Source organism: Spinacia oleracea, chromosome 1 (assembly GCF_020520425.1).
Source record: "Spinacia oleracea cultivar Varoflay chromosome 1, BTI_SOV_V1, whole genome shotgun sequence".
NCBI classification, from domain to species: domain Eukaryota; kingdom Viridiplantae; phylum Streptophyta; class Magnoliopsida; order Caryophyllales; family Amaranthaceae; genus Spinacia; species Spinacia oleracea.
The window spans coordinates 5,711,435-5,731,436 of NC_079487.1; the positions used below are offsets into that span (position 1 = coordinate 5,711,435).

General features: G+C 38.3%; 1 protein-coding gene across 2 annotated transcripts; it reads right to left on the reverse strand.

Annotated features, from left to right (window-relative positions):
• Positions 1 to 1,577: 1,577 nt before the first annotated feature.
• Positions 1,578 to 17,938, reverse strand: LOC110794210 (3'-5' exonuclease). Of its 2 annotated transcripts, none has more exons than XM_021999155.2 (6): positions 17,396 to 17,938; positions 17,039 to 17,218; positions 3,785 to 3,915; positions 3,548 to 3,709; positions 2,340 to 2,450; positions 1,578 to 2,251 (listed from the first exon to the last, which is right to left on the reverse strand). In XM_021999155.2, the coding sequence occupies exons 1-6, from the start codon at positions 17,769 to 17,771 to the stop codon at positions 2,204 to 2,206; spliced, it is 1,008 nt and encodes a 335-aa protein (XP_021854847.2). In that variant the 5' UTR covers positions 17,772 to 17,938; the 3' UTR covers positions 1,578 to 2,203. The 2 variants fall into 2 exon arrangements, 1 of the variants encoding a protein (XP_021854847.2); XR_008926271.1 differs by having other exon boundaries at positions 2,214 to 2,251; positions 3,537 to 3,709; positions 17,396 to 17,933.
• Between the last annotated feature and the right edge of the window lie 2,064 nt (positions 17,939 to 20,002).

Genomic DNA, 20,002 nt, shown 5'->3' on the forward strand with positions numbered 1-20,002 from the left:
CAACAAGAAGATTAGGCCACAAAGTCTTTGATTGGCTAGGCTATACTTATTCAATGGATGCCAAAAAAACATTGAAGAAAAAAGTTCAAATAAATAGAATTCAGATAAAAATATTGACGACATAAACCGTTTTTGCAGTAGCCTCATGTTAGTTTTGATCTCTATTCTAGTTCTAGTCTCCACTATCAAGGCTCTTAACAGGGTTTGCATTTATCAAATTATAAAATACAATGACATTAGCACATCTATTAATTTCTTGTACTTTTTCTAACAAAGTTCATTTCTTACTTATACTTGTATGTATATTATGTGTGCATTGCTGGAAATTTTCCTTTTCCCACAAAGATAAAAGAAAAATATACTCCTATGTTTAGAGACCCTCATTCTACCAACGTGACAAGGGTTTTGGCCTATGTTGCTAACAAATTTTCTGATTTTAAAATAATTATGTCTTAAAAAAAACTAATTGGTATGACTTTGATATTTAGTTAAACCATTTGCTAAAAGTGATACTCTCTTCAAGTATTACATATACTTCCTCTGTTCCGTAAATATCACACCATTATCTTTTACTCTAACACGTTATTTTGACTCTTAATATCTCAAAGTATGTGCAAGTAAAAATTATAAACAAAATTGATATGAATTTTTTTTTCTAAATTAATTTTTTTTTTGTTCAATTTAAATTATCAAAATACAATATATTTGTAATTGAAGGGGAAAAGGACAATAAATTATTCTTAGAAAATGAAAACATTCTTCCCTCCCAAAAAAAATTAATTCTCAATTTAATTGCCAAAAAAAAATGAAGAGAAGGACAAGTGACACAAATTTATTGACAATGGGCTACAAAGTCTTTGATTTGCTAGGCTATACTTATTCAATGGATGCCAAAAACCTTGAAGAAAGACTTCAAAATAATTCCAAATAAATTCAAATAAAAAGAATTCACATAAAAATAACGACGACATAATTGTTTTCCCAATACTCTCATACGTGTAGATTTTACTGCTGTTAATTTGGATTTATCAAATTAAAAGGCTTGTTAATCGGATGCATGAATCGAAAGTCTATCTCAGGTCATGCACACTGCACAGCACACAGTATCCCAATGAAAGTTACAAGAGACATTTTATTGAGGATCAAGGAAACCATACAAGTTGATCAAGTGGGGTCCTCCCACAATTACCAGATTTAGAAGCTGAAAATTGGAAAACAGTTCTTCACACTATAAATTATAATACTCACAACATACAAATCACAACAACAAAATTGCAAAGTCACAGAAAAAATATGGATTTCCCAAAAAACTTTACATACTGTTATTATCTCAATATAACTGTCATATTCTTTAAGTTCCTAGATAAAAAGCTGGTGTCCTTAATCACATGGGATACAACCCCACAATCTAAGGGAAAGAGAGACCATTAAAATCACACAAGAGGCAAGGGCCCCACTCTCATATGCAAGTGGCAACCAACCAACAGTCCAGTAGTGAGTAAATGAGTAATGCCAACCCTTCAATCACTTTCACATAGAGTGACATTCAGGGAACTAAAATTATAAAATTATAATAATAAAAAAAAAAGGAAATGTTATGGGAATAAATAATGAATATGGGGCTCCTTATGATTACATACATAGTAATCATAATAACATGGTATAGCATCTCAGGAATCAGGATTCAGGGGATAAAGAACATAATCAGAAGAATCAACATGGTCACATTTAATTTCAGAACTCAGAGAACACATACATTGAATTAAATAAATATGGGATGGTTTTTCAGACCCCTACGTAGTCCCCGGTGAATGGTGATAAACACGGCATAAATAGTTGCATCCAGGCGACCCGTTTCGGTTCTGATGATGGTGGTTCGGTACAGAAAGTTGCATCGAGTGATAAATCACAAACCTGCCGACATTGAAGTTGAGGTTTCGATTCTCATCTAGGTTTAATGTCTACCTTCACAGTCCTAAAAATGGGTTCAACCCTGCCTCTCCTAGCGTTACAGGGGCTAGTCCTCTTGGAACAAATAATAACTGGACTTGAAAAAATATTGATGATATAAATATGTGGAGTGAAACCTGGTTGTAGACTTGTAGGCATGTTGCATCTTGATTCAGTTTCCTATGGACAACCTGCTAACTTCCAATAGTGATCGATGCTCAATCAGTTTTATTCCCATAAGCTTTTTAAGGATTTAATTCTTCTTCTGATTCTCGGGTAATTCTTGAAAACTCTGCAGCACCTAATGTGGGGGAAATGCAGAATAGTAAGATGATAACTTGATTGTTTTTAAGTGCTAAAATAAGATAAAACACACTGATTATCATTACCTCATAGAGGAACCAAGAAGCGAATGCATCAGTTGCTGCGTACTGTAACTGTGCCTTTGAAAGAGGATCGGCTTCCCAATTTCCTAGTCTAATCTTCTTAGGCTTCAAGAGCTGCATACACCAACTTGTAATTGGTAATCCGTACTTTCACAAAATCACATAACAAAGCTAAAAGAGTAACGTCGGGAATAGTTATAACTTAGAAAAGTTAGAACCACAGTAGTGACACGTGAAGAAATCGCTGGTCAAGAGCCAACAGCTTTTTGTTGTGACAAAATTATGACGGAAGACAAATACAAACACAAACAATAAAACAATTCTGGAAATGCTTCAAGAAAGATGTGACGTTATCCATATGTAAATCAATCTTTTGATACTTGCCATAGCACAGATGGAAAACCAAGTTGATGCAGCCTAAACTCTTCAGATTTGATTTCTTGGAATTACACAGGAACAGCATGGCCTAGGATTCATAGTGAAACTAAGCAGACTGGGATATATCATATAGCCTTGAAAGCAATTAGGATTGGCAACACATTCATCTAACCAAACTATCAGAATATTAAGTGGAACCAGCCGCTTTTAATTCTAATGGTTGTCAACAAAATTGATTCATTTAACTTTGTTTTCTAATGATCCCTTACTAAGTAACTCGTGACAAAGGATAAGCCTCACAAAAATCACAATTCAAGGGCTAAAGAAGGGAGAGACAAGTCACCAAATACTGCTAACAGCAGAATCTGTACTAAACGGCAGTTCTATAGTAATACTCTCCAAGAATGATGACAATGAACCAACCTTGAATGTTGTTGTAATCGTGAAATGAAGACTCAATAAATACTGTACAACTTAAATTATCACAAAACTGCGTGAAGAAAAGAACCCACAGCTGGCAGGTTCTGGGCACCAGGCCCAAATTTGGATATGATTTCTATATAAGAGAAATTTCTCATGAAAGTTGCTGCATTCATGTCCCAAGTTAATGACTACTTCTATCTTTAAGAAAATTACAGAAAACCCAGAAAATGTGAATTAAGAAACTGACAAGCAAAGTTTATGGTGATCATAAAGTAACAAGAAGAAACTGGAGCATACATAAGGCAAAATCGTTTAAAGTTGAATACAGTTATACAGCAAAAGTACCAAAAAGAATATCAAGGGAGGCAATAACCAATAACCAGTAAAAGCAAGAGGTACCAGTTAAGTACTTGTTTGCAAATAAAAGTTTCAACCAGTGAAGACAGACTCCACTGTTTTGGTACACCGCCAAGCTTTTGATTGGCCAGACTGGATAGATCTTCCAAGGATTTTATTGACACATTATGGTCATGGAAGACTTTAACAGCGTCATTGTCAATACCAACTCCAACCTGTGAACAATACAAGGTTAATCACTATCAAAGAAGAGGTTCATGTTTATGCACAGTAACTTAAAACATACAAACCTTGATGTATGTAGAATCTTCAAGAAGAGATTGCAGGCTACCAGGGATTCCGGAATGAAAAATGTGCAATACGTAGCAAATATTCATATCCCCACATATTTGCATGACTGCAGCTTTTCCCTGTGGAATACCTAGAACGCAAATTTAGTGAATGTGAAGTGAAGGCTAAAAAACACACTCACTTTAAGCATCTACATTCTACAATCATAAAGTCAGCGAACAGAGATTCCCATCAATTTCTGGGGATAGCTCGTAAACCTTCGAACTATATCACAATAACGCATCTAACTAGTAATCGTACAAGAACGAAAAGAGGAAAGTGTTCAAGAAACAAAGACAGGTGGACACCATCATAGATGTTGACGAAATTTATGGATAATAGTAAAAATTAAGCAGGGAAAGGGAGTTCAATAACAGTAGGCGAGTAAAGAACAAATAGAAAGATTACAACAGAGGTTAAAGATACCATTAAATTGCACACTAGAATTTCATAACTAGTTCAGAAACCGAATGACATACACAAGAAGTTCAGACAGCGCATTGATATGGAGGGAAAAAAACCATGGGGATGTTCTAAAAATTCGCTCATCTTAACTAAATGAGAAGGATACAATAGATAACCGAGTTAAAGCTTATGAACAAGGAAATAAGTACGTAGGAAGTCTAGGAACTAAGGATCAGATTCAAACAGACTACTTTTCAATAAAATAGATGTAATTGTAGAGTGACAAAACAGACAAGAGTTCCCCTTGTTCAGCTTGTTCCTTTCACATAAAATTTATTTTGTGCACGAAGTATATATGAAAGTAACTTGTTTATACAAAGTAGCAACATAGCTTATAGCATCTGCACTTCTACAGTGATGATTAATTCTGAGTAATAAGAGGTGTGAAAGACTGACACAGTGACACTTGGTTCATTCTCTAATAACAACCCTACAACTCAACTCAAAGATCGTGGTAAAATCTTGACCACTAGAATTAATAATTGACAATGCAATCACAAAATGGAAATCCGCAGGGATGGAATTGAAGTAAAATCCAGTTGGTATTCCTCAGTCTTACAAGCACTCATGCCTCTGACGTTAGGGAAGAACATAGTCCCATTGAGAATCACAGATTTTTCCAACAAATGGAAACACATTTTTGAAACCCAAAAGCAGATGAAACCAAGGTAGAAAAAAGCAATGGAAATAAAATGAAATAAGGACATAGTTGGGGTGTGCAAAACAGGCTACTCTCTTAGTGATACTTTCAGTTAGTGATACTTTCAGTGACTAAATTATCCATGTTTCGGGTAAATTCCCTTATATGGTTACATTCAAATTATGCGAATGTCCACCTTGTGCTTTGGCTCCAGTGCCCTACTGCCTTAACGCATCTCATGTCTTTCAGAACATTGGGAGCATGAGTCAACTAAGGGGTTGTTTGGTTGACATCTAAAAATGGGGGAAGTGAAAATTCATGGGAATTCATAAATTGGCTAGTTGTTTGGTTGACATAAAAAAGTAAAAATGGAGGAAGTTGAAATTCATGAGAATTTTGAGTTCCTACAAAACAGGGGAGGTAAATTACCTAGTGTCCCCTTGGTCAATCAAAGTTCATGGGAATTTCTAATTCCCATGTTGTCAACCAAACAATTTTAAGAAATTCCCATGAATTGAACATGAGAACTAATTTTCCTTGAATTACAACTTCCTATGGGAATTTAATTCTCATGTCAACCAAACAAGCCCTAACAGTATGAAGATAAACAGGAAGGCAAGACAAGATTGCCAACTTTAATGCATTGAAAAGCACGATTTTAGCCAAACTCAGCTGTGTTCCATGACATAGTAGAGCTGGAGCTTCAGGTTTTCCAGAATCCAGAGTCAAGCGACTGAAGCCTGACCTTTTAAAGTATTTTAAAGATCCTAGCAAGCATAACATAAGAGGAGCTAGGATTGAACTGAACATGGCTAGTCAAAGGGAAAGTCCTAAAAAGAATAAGGTTTAATAAGGGTATCTTTGACGTTTCGAGGACCTAGGAACTTAGGCAGCATTCAAAACAAGCAAGGATAATGAGAAAGGTCTAAGTTTGTGAATCATTGGAGTTGGGACTTGAGTTCCCAATTGAAAGGCTATATAATATAACTCATAGGACAAATTTTGAAACAAAAATTGTAAAAAACATTTTTCACGTTTTGGGAGATAATAAGAGTAGGGAGGAATTTGACAGGCTAAAGTCGTATCACCTAGTCAAAGATAAACCTAATTCCACTAACCATGTAGTAAGGGAAATCATGATAGAATCCACAGGGAAACAACGTTCTTTCTACTATTAAAAACAAGGTCTAGACTATCGGGAAACAAGAAAATGATTGGTTTGAGTATTAAACTACTACTCCCTCCGTCCCAAATTAGTTGTTACACTTTCCTCTTTCGTCTGTCCCAGATTAGTTGTTACACTTCTAAATTAGGAATGACCTCACAATTATTATATTGTCTCTCTAAATTTGTTTTTGTCCCCACACCCTCTCTCATTCAATTAAAAAAATACCCCACTAACTCCTATCACATCTACTTTTTCAATAAAATAATAATTGATAACCAAACAACCACTTATCACCTAAAACTTTGTGCAAAGGTAAGTGTAACGACTATTCTGGGACAGAGGGAGTACAATGTAAAATAGGGGTAAAACAATTAATAAAATGCCTAGGGCATAGGTTCACTAATAAACAATAATCCAGGATGATAGACAATACTAATAATCAATAAAGCGGTTAATCAGGCTAGCATGCTCTCTCGAATCGATACTAATCATAGACTTGAAATTAACAGGCTCTCGCTATGTATTAATCCCAATTCTACCTATTGAAACAAGCCAAAACATCAAATTGCATCTGTCGAATCTTAACTTGATATTGCTAGACTAATACAATTAAACTTGTGCAAATCTAATCGCATAGTAAATGAAAACAATAGATAGGAATTAACCAACAATACCAACATTCAATCATCCTTTCATGTTAGTCCATTGATTCCCAAAACCCTAGAATAAGACTACTCACACATATTTGAAATATAGAAAACAATATTATTCAATAGAAACAGAATTTGAAGCAATTAATAGAATAAGGAAATGAATTGAATAAACAAGCTAAGAATTGAAATATTACCTAAACGAAGAACTGAATATTAAATGAAAGTTTCGAACTTTGATTGAAATAATAAAACTGTTTGGAATAATTATGAGAGAATAACCAAGTGCAAAAATAAACTAAGTACTTAATACTAGAAAATAAGATGATTACAATAAACTAGGGGCTTAGTATTTATAGTCTTGCCCAAAGAAAACGAAAAAAACGAAAATAGAAGCTAAAACGCGCGTCCAGGGGTTGTCATCGCCCGACCGCCCGATCGGGCAGATGAAAGATCTCCAACAGGTGCTGCAGGATGGCCGCCCGATGGGCACCGGGCGAATGGCGCCCGATCGGGCGCGTGCCTTAAGCATAATTCTTGCCCGGTTGGTCTCCATTCGCCCTCCAGTCCTTGGGCGACCGGCTTGACGCGTCCTTCTTCATCATAATCACCGAGTCTAACTCTTGGGGCTCAAACATGCACATCCTAGGCTCCCAAGAGTTTACAATAATCGTCCCGAACCTCCTAGGGATCGTGTAATGGCCAAAAAAACACGAAACGAGCCTAAAAAGGCCAATTTCCCATTAAACAACCTGAAATCTCAAGACACACTACACACTACATATTAGTACTCAAAATGGTTCCTAAGAGCTCATTTAACACAGAAAAGTACTAAGGGACGGGGGTGAAAACTCTATATAAAAAGCACGTATCAAACTCCTCCAAGCTAAACATTTCCTTGTCCTTAAGGAAAGAGCATCAATGAGACATAGACGATTAACTCACCCCAAGATCAATGTAAAAAATGTAGACGATAAAACAAAGATCAAATCAAGGTAGGCATATATCATGATTGAATTCTCTAGTCCCCACAGTCACACATCAACCTGTACAAAGTTCAAACAAGGCTCACAAGGCATACGCATAAAATCAAGATTGGGTCTCACCAAGTGAATCACTCCTCTCGTTATGTGGCGGGCTAAGCGAACCAAATGTGGCCCGTTCACTCACCTTCTCATTATGAACATGCATACTATCAAATGAGTAGTAGCCCCATAGATAAAAAATGCGGTATCGGTCACGGTCGCGGAGTCTCGGTAACGGAACTGATGCGTTAGTCGCGGACCGTGTCGCGGTTGTCGCGTAGGAATTTGAAATTTAAAAAGTTCAACCCCATTCACTACCTACCCTAGTCCCCCTCCCCTAAACCGTACACGCGACATAATTAAAATGAATTTCTTTCTCTACCTTCTTTCTCCTCTCTTGTTTTAGATTTGAAAATGGAGTTCTCTACTCTATTTCAATGGAGTTTCTCCGTTTCTTTCATTTTTCCCTTTCTTTTTGTCGAAAACATGGGAATTCGACTGAAAACCGAGTAGATGTGAGGTTTATAACGTTTAATGCGGACAAAATTCGTTCGGATCGGTTGAACCGGCCGAGATCTCGCCGTTTTTAAAAACACCTTTACAACTCGGGATATCTCGTATCGCCAGCCTCCAAAACCTTGTTAACTCGGGCGATACGAGTTAACTCGGGCTAGTTTTTACACCATGAGTAGCCCCTCCCAACTCACAACACTAGTGTGTTTAAAGGTTCTCATAAATACTCAACCTACGCCGGAGTCGACTCGGAATGCACATATACTCTTTGGCCTTTGATAAACGACTACTTTCAACCTATTTTTGCACACACATTGCACGATGATCAAAAAGGTCTTTATATAAGCTTGTAATGTTGACCGGGTAAAAACAAGGGGTAAGGAGTATTTTGGACATGTGAGAGTGTAAAGTCTAACTCGGGGAGCAAATATAACAGATGACACCAATTAAACCCATCTCCAAAGACTATAAACTCATCAATAGCCAAAATATGACCATAAGGGAAGAAGTAACCAACAATATGAAATATGAACCAACTTCTACCCTTTTTCCTTGCTTTTCTACACTACAAACATAAATTACACATTTTTTTGGATTTTTTTGATTTGATTTTTTTTTTTTTTTTTTTTTTTTTAAGGAACCCTTCGAGGGGATTAGATTAAATCAGTCGTGGCTGCAGCCAAAACACTGACAGGGAAATCATCTAGCCACACTCGTTGCCCAAACTCCCAAGGTTGGTAATGGGCTAAGTGATGTGCTACCCTATTGCCACTACGCTTAACAAAACAAAATCGAACGGAATCAAACATAGAGCTAAAATCACGGATATCCTCAAGCACAAGAGACAAACTGCTGTTATCTTTCCTCCCTCCTTGCAGTGCCTGAACAATTGGAAGACAGTCACCTTCCACCACCACCTGCCTGCAGCCCATCTCCATGCTCACTTTCAAGCCAAATAAGACAGCCTTGGCTTCTGCAACCCGAGTCTCCCACCTCTCCCTTCCCTGCCACACCATACACCCCAACACCTCTCCCCCGTTGTCCCGAACAACTGCACCCAAACCAGTCCCAACCTCACCCAAACATCCTGCATCAACGTTCACCTTGACCCACCCTTCCCCTGGCTTCGTCCACACCACCGCATGGGGTTGCGCCTCCTGCAGGCCCCTAGCCTCGATCCTTCGTCTGCTTGCAGTTCCGCCACGATTTTCGCCACGTATGCCACCACCTTCGGTGGCATAATCACTGCATTCTCCATGACAACACGGTTTCGAGCACCCCATATTGCCCAACATAAGGTAAGGAGCTCCTCCATGTCAGGCAATCCTACCTCTGCAAACCCCTTTTCCCACCAATCCAGTAATGAACAGCACCTCCAAGTTAGCATAAACGCAAATCTGGACTCTCCCAGGATAGCCTTGGAAAGGGCACACTCCTTGAGAGCATGCAACACCGTCTCATTTTCCCTCAAAAATACCCCACAGGTTGGATCATAGCCTGCAATGCGTCGCCCAATTCCCTTTCGGGTGGGAAGGGCATTTATTTTGAATTGAAATAACGACGAAAATGAAACAGCTAAATATGTACAAACTAAAATACTCGTAACCACAAGCTTTAGGCGCCACTTATTAATTACACCTCTTCCAAATTCACTTCCAATAAAACAAAAGTGCACAACCCTGATATCATAGGCCTAGAAAGCCAACCATCCCAACAAAGAGAACCAATACCAACATATGATAGCTCCCCCAAGCTAGACTTGGGACAAGTAACCAACGGGGTTAATAAGGGTTATTTTGTGGAGTTAAATAAAAGAACGGTCAAAGCTAAGCATGAGAAAGAAAAAGCAGGAACAAATGTATCTATGATCGTCTGAAGGCTTCCTAAAGAACGGCCTTTCATCATACGCAAAGTACAAGTGTGTTAAGCATACTAATGGTCGAAAACCAAAGACTCAGATCAATGTAAGACCAGGAATTAAGCACTCAGAAGAATTAAGGCTCAAAACCTCACAGCTAACCACAATCCAGCAATATGCATATGACAAGTAGGGCAAAGTTGACCTTTAACAAGAGTCAAACCAATCCGTGATGCTCACCTGTCTTATCACCTTGAAACATCAAATAAAAATTTTGAACCAAAGGGGCACAGGGAATTAATTGTCTCAATCTCACGTTTTTTTTTTTTTTTTTTTTTCAAAGAGGTAAATCTAACCTATAAATAAAGCAGTAGACACACAAAAGCAATAAATAGAGTATAGAAAGGAAGAAGAGAAATCATACCAAGTATATACAAGGAAATGAATACCCCCAAAGCTAAATTAGACAATGTCCTCATTGGTTCAAAGGGGCATGGAACCCATCATCATCATCAATCATCCCTGATGTCCTTCGCCATCATCATCTATATCATCACATGCCCGACCACCATGACCGCTAGTACCCTCTCCATATCCCCCGTAGTAGCTAGTGGGTGTGAAGGTGCCCCTAGCACCAGGAACTCCATCCTCTGGGGATAGCCAAACCATGAAGGGTGCTGAGCCTCCTAAGATACAATACCCTGCCTAGCAAAGTGGTCGTAGATGGAGAACATGGCTCTCTGGTGATCACTCTCGAAGTGATCAAATATTTTCTGAAGCCTGTCCATACGCTCCTCCAAAGAGCGATGCTCCCCCTGTGGAGCTGGGCTACCCTGTTGTCTCACCTCTCTCTCCTGACGCCCTCCCCTACGAAAGTAGACGCGAGGCTGAGGCTCGGGCTGCTGTGGCTGGGGTAGAGGGTCAATGTTCTCAACCACATAAAGGTAATGTCGCTAGCCCGATCGAAAGCTGGTGCGGCCCTCGGGGTCAGGCAAAAGGAAAAGCCTATCCCTCCCTAACATCCAGTACATAGAACCGGGGCGAAGTTACTGATGCTCGGCGTATAGCCGGCGCAATGATGCAAAATATGTCAAATCCAGTAAGTTACTTCTCTGAACCGGCACATGGCTTGCCTCAACAAAGTTTACAGTAACCATGACAATTTGGGTGATCAACCCACCAAGAGCAATACGTGTAGTGAATCGGTGAATTGCCACCGCCAGGGAATCTCCTATGTTCAGTATTCAATCCAAAGATCCTACCAACATCCCTAATGGTCATTTGAACATCTTGATTCGTTAGTCTAAAGAACACACGGACTATGTCCTTATGCGCATTCTTTTGTATTTCAAATGAACTTTAAAACTCCAATGTTAACCTTCTGAAGGTCAATCTAAACATGCTATACATCGATTTTAGACCAACACCAAAAAATAATTTTTTCACATCATTCTCAATTCCCATCTCATTTAAAGATTTTTGACAAATAAAATGAGTAGGAATTACCTCCCTCTTCTTGAGGTGGGCGAGCCGTTCTCGTTGCTCCTCGCTCGTTAGAATGATTTCCGGAAAATCCGAGTCGGACTCAATCCGTGTTGGTTGTGGTGCTTGACATGTAGACGCTTCCTCTTGTCTCCTTGTAGCCCCGGTGCAGGTCATTTTCGGTCTTGAAGCCATTAGAGTAGAGGAGGTTGAGATTTTTGATTTTTGGGGGTTTTGTGTAGCGTGTCTTGAGATTTCAGGTTGTTTAATGGGAAATTGGCCTTTTTAGGCTCGTCTTGTTTTTTTTGGCCACTACACGATCCCGAGGAGGTTCGGGACGATTATTGTAAACTCTTGGGAGCCTAGGATGTGCATGTTTGAGCCCCAAGAGTTAGACTCGGTGATTATGATGAAGGACGCGTCAAGCCGGTCGCCCAAGGACTGGAGGGCGAATGGAGACCAACCGGGCAAGAATTATGATTAAGGCACGCGCCCGATCGGGCGCCATTCGCCCGGTGCCCATCGGGCGGCCATCCTGCAGCAGTTGTTGGAGATCTTTCATCCGCCCGATCGGGCGGCCGGCGACGACAACCCCTGGACGCGCGTTTTAGCTTCTATTTTCGTTTTTACTAAGCCCCTAGTTTATTGTAATCATCTTATTTTCTAGTATTAAGTACTTAGTTTATTTTTGCACTTGGTTATTCTCTCATAATTATTCCAAACAGTTTTATTATTTCAATCAAAGTTCGAAACTTTCATTTAATCTTCCGTTCTTCGTTTAGGTAATATTTCAATTCTTAGCTTGTTTATTCAATTCATTTCCTTGTTCTATTAATTGCTTCAAATTCTGTTTCTATTGAATAATATTGTTTTCTTTATTTCAAATATGTGTGAGTAGTCTTATTCTAGGGTTTTGGGAATCCATGAACTAATATGAAAGGATGATTGAATGTTGGTATTGTTGGTTAATTCCTATTGATTGTTTTCATTTACTATGCGATTAGATTTGCACAGGTTTAATTGTATTAGTCTAGCAATATCAAGTTAAGATTCGAGAGATGCAATTTGATGTTTAGGCTTGTTTCAATAGATAGAATTGGGATTAATACATAGCGGGAGCCTGTTAATTTCAAGTATATGATTAGTATCGATTCGAGAGAGCATGCTAGTCTGATTAACCGCTTTATTGATTATTAGTATTGTTTATCATCCTGAATTATTGTTTATTGGTCAACATATGCCCTAGGCCTTTTATTAATTGTTTTACCCCTATTTTACATTGGAGTAGTTTAATACTCAAACCAATCATTTTCTTGTTTCCCGGTAGTCTAGACCTTGTTTTAAATAGTAGAAAGAACGATGTTTACCTGTGGAATCGATCCTGACTTCCTTTACTACCTTGTTAGTGGAATTAGGTTTATCTTTGATTAAGTGATACGACTTTAGCCTGTCAAATATTGGCACCGTTGGAGTAGTTGTCGTCCCGTTATCGCTTTTGGGTCAATTGGAAACAACCTCTTTGCAATTGCAGGGATAAGGTTGCGTACACCCGACCCCCCTTTACCCCGCTTCTTGCGGGAGCCTCTTTGAGGCAATGGGATAATGATAATGAATGAATGGAGGAATTTCAAGTACCCAAGTTTACGGTTCATGTTAACAAAATCGTAATTGGTTTAAGAAAGTATGGAGTTAGAACTCTTTTAGTCATGTCTTAAACATTCGAAAAATATGCCCTGCAACCATGGACAAGGAATAATGGACTAATTACGGCCTTTCTGGAGATCAAACAAGTTGGGAGCCTCACAGCCCTCTGCACTAGATTGATTCTAAGTCTACACAGATAGTTGGGATGATACAGTCTGAAGTAACCTCTAGAAGGCCTCAATGAGCTGGACTGTTATACAAATAAGTTCTAAGAAATTCAAATAGATGTCAAGAGAAATAACATTGGACCAAAGCCCACAGCGAAACTGAGTAACAATTGGTTTGCCGATTGATCTTCTCATGCTACTTGGCAGAAAGACTGGCTTTTCTTATGCATATAGTACGACGATGAATGCCCTAGAATTTTGCCTTTCCTATAGATCAGGAAATAGGCAGTAAATCTCAATGGTAAAGTTGTGTTAGAAAGCAGTGCAATGGCAGGTGTAGAAAAGCTATATAATGTCGGGTTTTAAAATTGTGGTGCGGTGACGACCACAGTTATGGTTGCGCGTCACACAAGCATTCTCTATTGAGGTCAAGGTAGATGCAATATGGGATTTATATCAGTCATATCGGCACATACCTGATTGGTATTCTATGCTGTTACGTAACAGCCCCTCAAGACTCAAGAATTATTAGCTAGGAAAGTTGAAAAAACAATATGTATTGTCCAATACGTGATATATCGACCCATATTATGCTTTGAGGAAGGAATCAAGGGGCCTATATTACCATATATAAAGTTCAAGCGCACCATAGAAGCCATTACCTAAGTTTTAACTTTTCAAGTGAATTTAGGATATCACATTTGTCAAACCAAGGGGTACAAACCATCTAAGTGGGTGATACAAAAGATAATAAGAGATATAAGAGCAAACTCACCTTCTTAGGGGCTAAGCACTAGCAACGCTTTGTGATTATGCCAAGTGCAAAAGAGTTGTAGAGAATTTGAATCTAGCCACAATGTAGGTGTGATCAAGGAAGACATATCAAACGCCACTCCCTAGGGGAAATAGGTCTCACAAGTGGTTATCTATGCTTAAGGATCAAGGTCAATAGCAAAGAAATTGTGTGCTATACATAAACAAAGTTGGTAACAGTCTCTACTCCAAAATCCACAATTCATGGGAGATGGACGATATGGAAGTAATATTACAACGTCTGGTAATATTGTTGAGCTTTAGAAAAGATTTGCAGCATGACTATAGACTCCAGACACAAAGGCAAGTTGCATATGGTCCATCAGAATGGTTGACCAAGTAGATATCTTAAAAGGTTGATTTTTTGTAAGCTTGGAGGAAAAAGGCTTTAACGCCTATGAAGCCCGGGTACGCCTGGGAGGTGCCGTTTCCCGTACCGGGTACGGGTACGGTACGGGTACGCCCAGGATACGTACCCAGGGCGAATCCAACCGGGCGGGTACGGGGTTCATATTTGGGTACGGTTCAGATGAAACCGGGGACGGCTTGGATTCGGATTTTGAAAATAAGGTACGTACCCACCCAGCCCAAACTCACATTTTAGGGTTTACCTGTTCAAATTCACCACTTTCTCTCTCGCCTCTCTTAGTCTTCGAACCGTCCCTAGCCGTCGGTCCTCACCCTCGCTGTCGGACCGCCGGTCTTCTCCATCGCCACCGGCCCACCGTTGGCTCGACGACTCGTAGCAACCGGTGAACCAACAACTTAGTACTTGAGTGCAGCGCTGAAGCGAGGAAGCGGAGAAAGGGGAGACTCCTTGTCGGATCTCCAGCGCCGCCGGCGTATCAGCACCTTGCCGCTCCTCGCTCCTCGCCCCTCTCCGGTCGCCGCCTCGCGGTGATTATCTTGTTCTCTTAATTATTTTAGGGTTTACGTGTTTTGTTATTTCTTCAATTTCTTTTCTTATTATTTTCCAGCCTTTTGTCTTTTACAAGAAAACAGTTGGCTGGTTTGTTTTTTTTACTTTTTCTAATAATTGAATTTTAATTAGAAATTATTGTTTTACCTTTTAGCTTTATAATATTCTTTTACTGTTTGGAGGGATCTTTACTATTCTCCATGATATTTTAGGACTTCTTTTATTTGTCCACTTATACAGTGTAAGTGTGTAACACATCATTGTATATTTTCTACAAAAATTAGATGGAGATTATATCTATTAAAAATTTAAAGTAATATATATTATTTAATTTTTTTTGCCGAATCCAAGCCGTACCCGTTTTTGGAAATTTTGGTTTTGCCGTTTTCTGTCCCCGTACCCGTACCCGTACCCGTATCCGTTTCCGTACCCGTATCCGTGCTACCTAGTTTAACGCTCATGTTTGAGGTCCCCAATAAAAACTCATGCTACAGCAAAAAATATATTTGAGGCAAGATTGGCTGCATTAGTTCCATTTCTGCTACCTGTTTCTGTACACAATATTTAATTATAAGAAATGTGCTCACGCCTGCCCTAACCTAGGCCCAACCACAGAAGGACCTCTAATACCAACTGCACCTTGCGCCCTTTCAAATACTGTCAATGGTGCAAAGGCATAACAATTGCTAAGTGTGAAATTCCGTTTACGACTGAAGTCAAATGGTACAAAATTTATCATCTGAAGGGAAATTTGACTTTAAGTATTAAAGGCTACTGAAGTGTGATAACAAAGTCTAAGTTCAAAAGCAATACGTGAAATCACAACCCTCAAAACATATCATACAGTAACTTAGGGTGATCAAAAGCTAAAGGTTACTCTTAGATCCCTCCAACAAGAAGTTATAATCACAAACAGTCAATTAAAGAGAGATTAAGAAGTATAGATCTTGCCTCAAAGTCTCAAACTGAAAGTAACAACTTAATCATATAATTATAATTTATAAGTTACATGCTAATAAATTTCTAATAATGGTAAATCTTATTCGTATGTACTTCCACATTATCGATCATGTGCTACTCACCAGCAATAAAAGTGCACATACTTTTAAGGATCATACTTCCTGTTCATTGGTCCATTTAAAACACAAAGTCAAGCATCAGTCCTTAGTTTTAAAAAGAGCGAAGCGCACTGAAGCGCAAAAGGGCCCTGGAGCTTAAGCGCAAAGCGCAAGCGCACGCTTTTCGTAGGCGAAGCGCACCCGGAAAGGAATAATAAAATTTCAAAAGTTCAGAAAATATGGAGAAAATATGGAAAGAAAAGATGAAAAAAAAGGAGAAATCAAAACGATGAAAGAAAATTTCAGAATCCGACGGGAGAAATCCGACGAGAAGACTAGAGAAATCGGGCTACGGGAGAAAATTGCACTAGGATTTTCAAAAACTTCCCAAATATTCGCTTTTCAATAAAAAAGAAATCATGTGATACTTTAAAAAAGAAGATTAGAGTCACGTGGCTTTATTTTTTCTAAAAAAGAAGGGTCAGATGTGCCCAGACTACAAGAAGCGCAAAAGCGGTAGGAAGCGCAGAAGCACCGAAGCGCTAGGAAGCGCGCGCTTCTTGCATGTCGCTAGGCTTCGGCTGGCAGAAGCGTTTTGCTGTGAGCTTCTGAGCTTCCGAGCTTTAAGCGCAAAAAATTCGCTTTTTAAAACTAAGCATCAGTCCCTAGAAAATAGTTACAGCCCGCGACTTAAGCCTACAATATGTTTTTATCAGCACACAGGCAAACCAGCAAGAGGCTAAAATAGGACCTAAACTTGTTAATCTTGCAAAAGAAACAATAAATCACGAATAAAAAACGTGTAAACCAACCTCGATCAAAGCTCGGTTTCCATTCAATGTCAAGACCAAGGACAGCCCTGCCTGATTTTCGTTTTTGAGCCTCAAGAAACTCCAAAATCTGCAATGTAGCTTCCTCTACCTCCTCGGTCGACCGGGAATACACAATTCGGCCCCCAAAATTCAATGCTTGATACTTCATTTTCACATTGCCTAACAAACAAAGTTTAAAAAATCCAATCCCTTATTACATCAAAGACGAAACCCTCTTCTCAAAATGCTACTACCCCACAAATCACAATACCAATATGATCAAAAAACAATCCATCTAAATCCTAGTTTCCAGGAAACAAACGAAATAAAACAAATTCATAACATTAAACGGTTTACCTTGGGGGAATGCCCAATTCCTAGAGCACGGCGTTAGGGCAAAAGAACCCGCATTTAGAGGCGAACCCAATTCGGCATTTGAGCAGGAAATTGAACCGGGCAATCGACGGCGGGTAGTGGGTCGGGCATTTTCCTCGTCGTCGATAACTACAGAAGTTCTACGTGGGGTTTTGATGGAAGACGAAGAAAGTGTTAAAGTTGCAGCTTCAAAAGCTGCTTCAATGGCTTCCAGTTCTTCATTTGAAAAGGGTTTATCCCAATCATCATCAACTGCTTGAAACTCAGTCGTTGTTGAAGTTGATGTTGTTGTTGTTGAGATTGTCGTTTGTGTTGTTCTTGTTGATGAAAATTGGGGGTTTTCTGGGGAATTCTTCATTTATGGCGGATGTTTTGATTTTTTTTTTAGAATTTGCGAATTGGACTTTTAGATTGAATTAGTTAGTGCCCCCGGATTGAGTAACTTGTAGGAAATTTTTTAAACGGTCTGAGCCATCATTTGGTTCTTTCGAGAACGGCAAATGCCAAAAAAAAAAAAACAATTATGCACCAAATTTTGCAAGAAAGGAGTTTACTCCATATGTAAATTTTTTTTGTAAAATAGCACTTTAGGCTCCGTTTGGTACGATGAAAAACGTTTTCAATTGAAAATGGTTTTATATGGAAAATCATTTACAGAGTAAATACATTTTCTACAAGTTTTCCCTTGTTCGATTTGCAGGAAATTGGTTTTCCTTGCTTATCATTTTACAATGTTTGATATAACTAAAAAGCAACTTCACCAACTAGCCACTTCTTCTCTTTTCTTTTCTTTTTTCCTTTATTTTAGGGACGGTTTTCCCTCTTTTTTACCAAACTAAAATATTATAAACTCATTAAAAAATATTAACCATAACAATAATTTTAGAATATAAAACAACTAGTATGTATAACATGCAGTATTTAATCAAAACCTAAATATTTCACTAGTAATATTATCAAACTCAAAAATTTTCACAAGCTTAGTATATAGTCTAACTTGAAAGAATAATAGTTCACAAACTCATTACTCAATTTCAACACTCTCATCAAGCTCATATTAATATGAATGTAGAGACTTTACGAACTTTTGGAGCCAAAGCCTACGAAGTGATTCACTCTTTGTTAAAAATGCTTTAGCTAGCATCTCACGCTCAACCAAATGACCAAAGGCGGCATCACGAACTATTTATCAAAATCCTCCACCTTCATTACCTCTTCATGAAGCTTTTCCACATCAAGTTGGTTGTTCGAAAATTTTTAAGAGCACCAACAACTTCTCCTAATCGAGTAGATGTTTGTTGCAAGTCACACCCTTCCTCTTCAACTCGAGTCCTCTTCTGATATGGCCTAGGCTCTGAAGAAGTAGCACTCTCTGATTTAACTAGTTTTTGGCCCGTTCTACGAACGGACTATTTATAGGAAAAGTTGTACTTCATAGGCATGTTATGTAGAATATGTTCTTCTATCCCATGTATTTCTTTACACCCAAAAAATATTCATTAAGCCTCTGGGCTGAAGCCCACTACCACTAATAGTTCATTATTCACATATATACTATTATTAAAACTCCAAGGCAAGGAATGTTATCTTGCCACATGTCGCTTCCTATTATTGATGACATGATGCATCGTCATCTTTGACATGTCATGCATCTCATATAATTTTCTTGATCATGAAAAAATGTTAGTTATAGGTTTTGAACCTGTGACCTCTCATTTGTTAGTCACATATTTTAACCACTACGCAACAATTCATTTTGTTGTTTTTTGTACGTGCACAATTATATTAAGTGAATATAATGAGAAAAATGATCTAAATCATTTATTAATAGTCTCGATCACATCACTAATTAGTCAGTACTTTTACGAGTTAGTAATCCTTACATGTTAAAATTTATTAAGGCATACTCAAAGCAATTATTAAAACTCCAAGGCAAGGAATGTTATCTTGCCACATGTCGCTTCCTATTATTGATGACATGATGCATCGTCATCTTTGACATGTCATGCATCTCATATAATTTTCTTGATCATGAAAAAAATGTTAGTTATAGGTTTTGAACCTGTGACCTCTCATTTGTTAGTCACATATTTTAACCACTACACAACAATTCATTTTGTTGTTTTTTGTACGTACACAATTATATTAAGTGAATATAATGAGAGAAATGATCTGAATCATTTATTAATAGTCTCGGTCACATCACTAATTAGTCAGTACTTTTACGAGTTAGTAATCCTTGCATGTTAAAATTTATTAAGGTATACTCAAAGCAAGATATATTAGACTCAAAACGAGTTATATAATAATCTAATTAATCCATTTTTCTACTATTCGGGGCATCGCCCGGGACACTAACTAGTTATTCTACAAACCTAAACACTAAAATACTATAGGAAAATTCTCAAAGTGCGTCACCACCTCCTGCTTCATCAATTCATTACGACGGGTCATTCTAGATCGATTTCCATTATTTGTTGTTGCCTAATCTAAATAGGTAACATGGAGATTCAACCTGGCACAATGAGGGGAAAACTACTACATCAAGCAATTAGGAAGGCATAATTTTACCCGTTGTTTCTTAATCTT

Bases quoted from the DNA above. Each gene is read 5' to 3' on its own strand.
- LOC110794210 (XM_021999155.2), bottom strand. From the start codon at position 17,771: ATGAAGAATTCCCCAGAAAACCCCCAATTTTCATCAACAAGAACAACA. The intron at 17,219-17,395 runs GTAAACCGTTTA...TTTGTTTGTTAG, and splicing joins GAATTGGGCATTCCCCCAAG to GCAATGTGAAAATGAAGTAT. The intron at 3,710-3,784 runs GTTTGTATGTTT...TATTGTTCACAG, and splicing joins AAGATTCTACATACATCAAG to GTTGGAGTTGGTATTGACAA.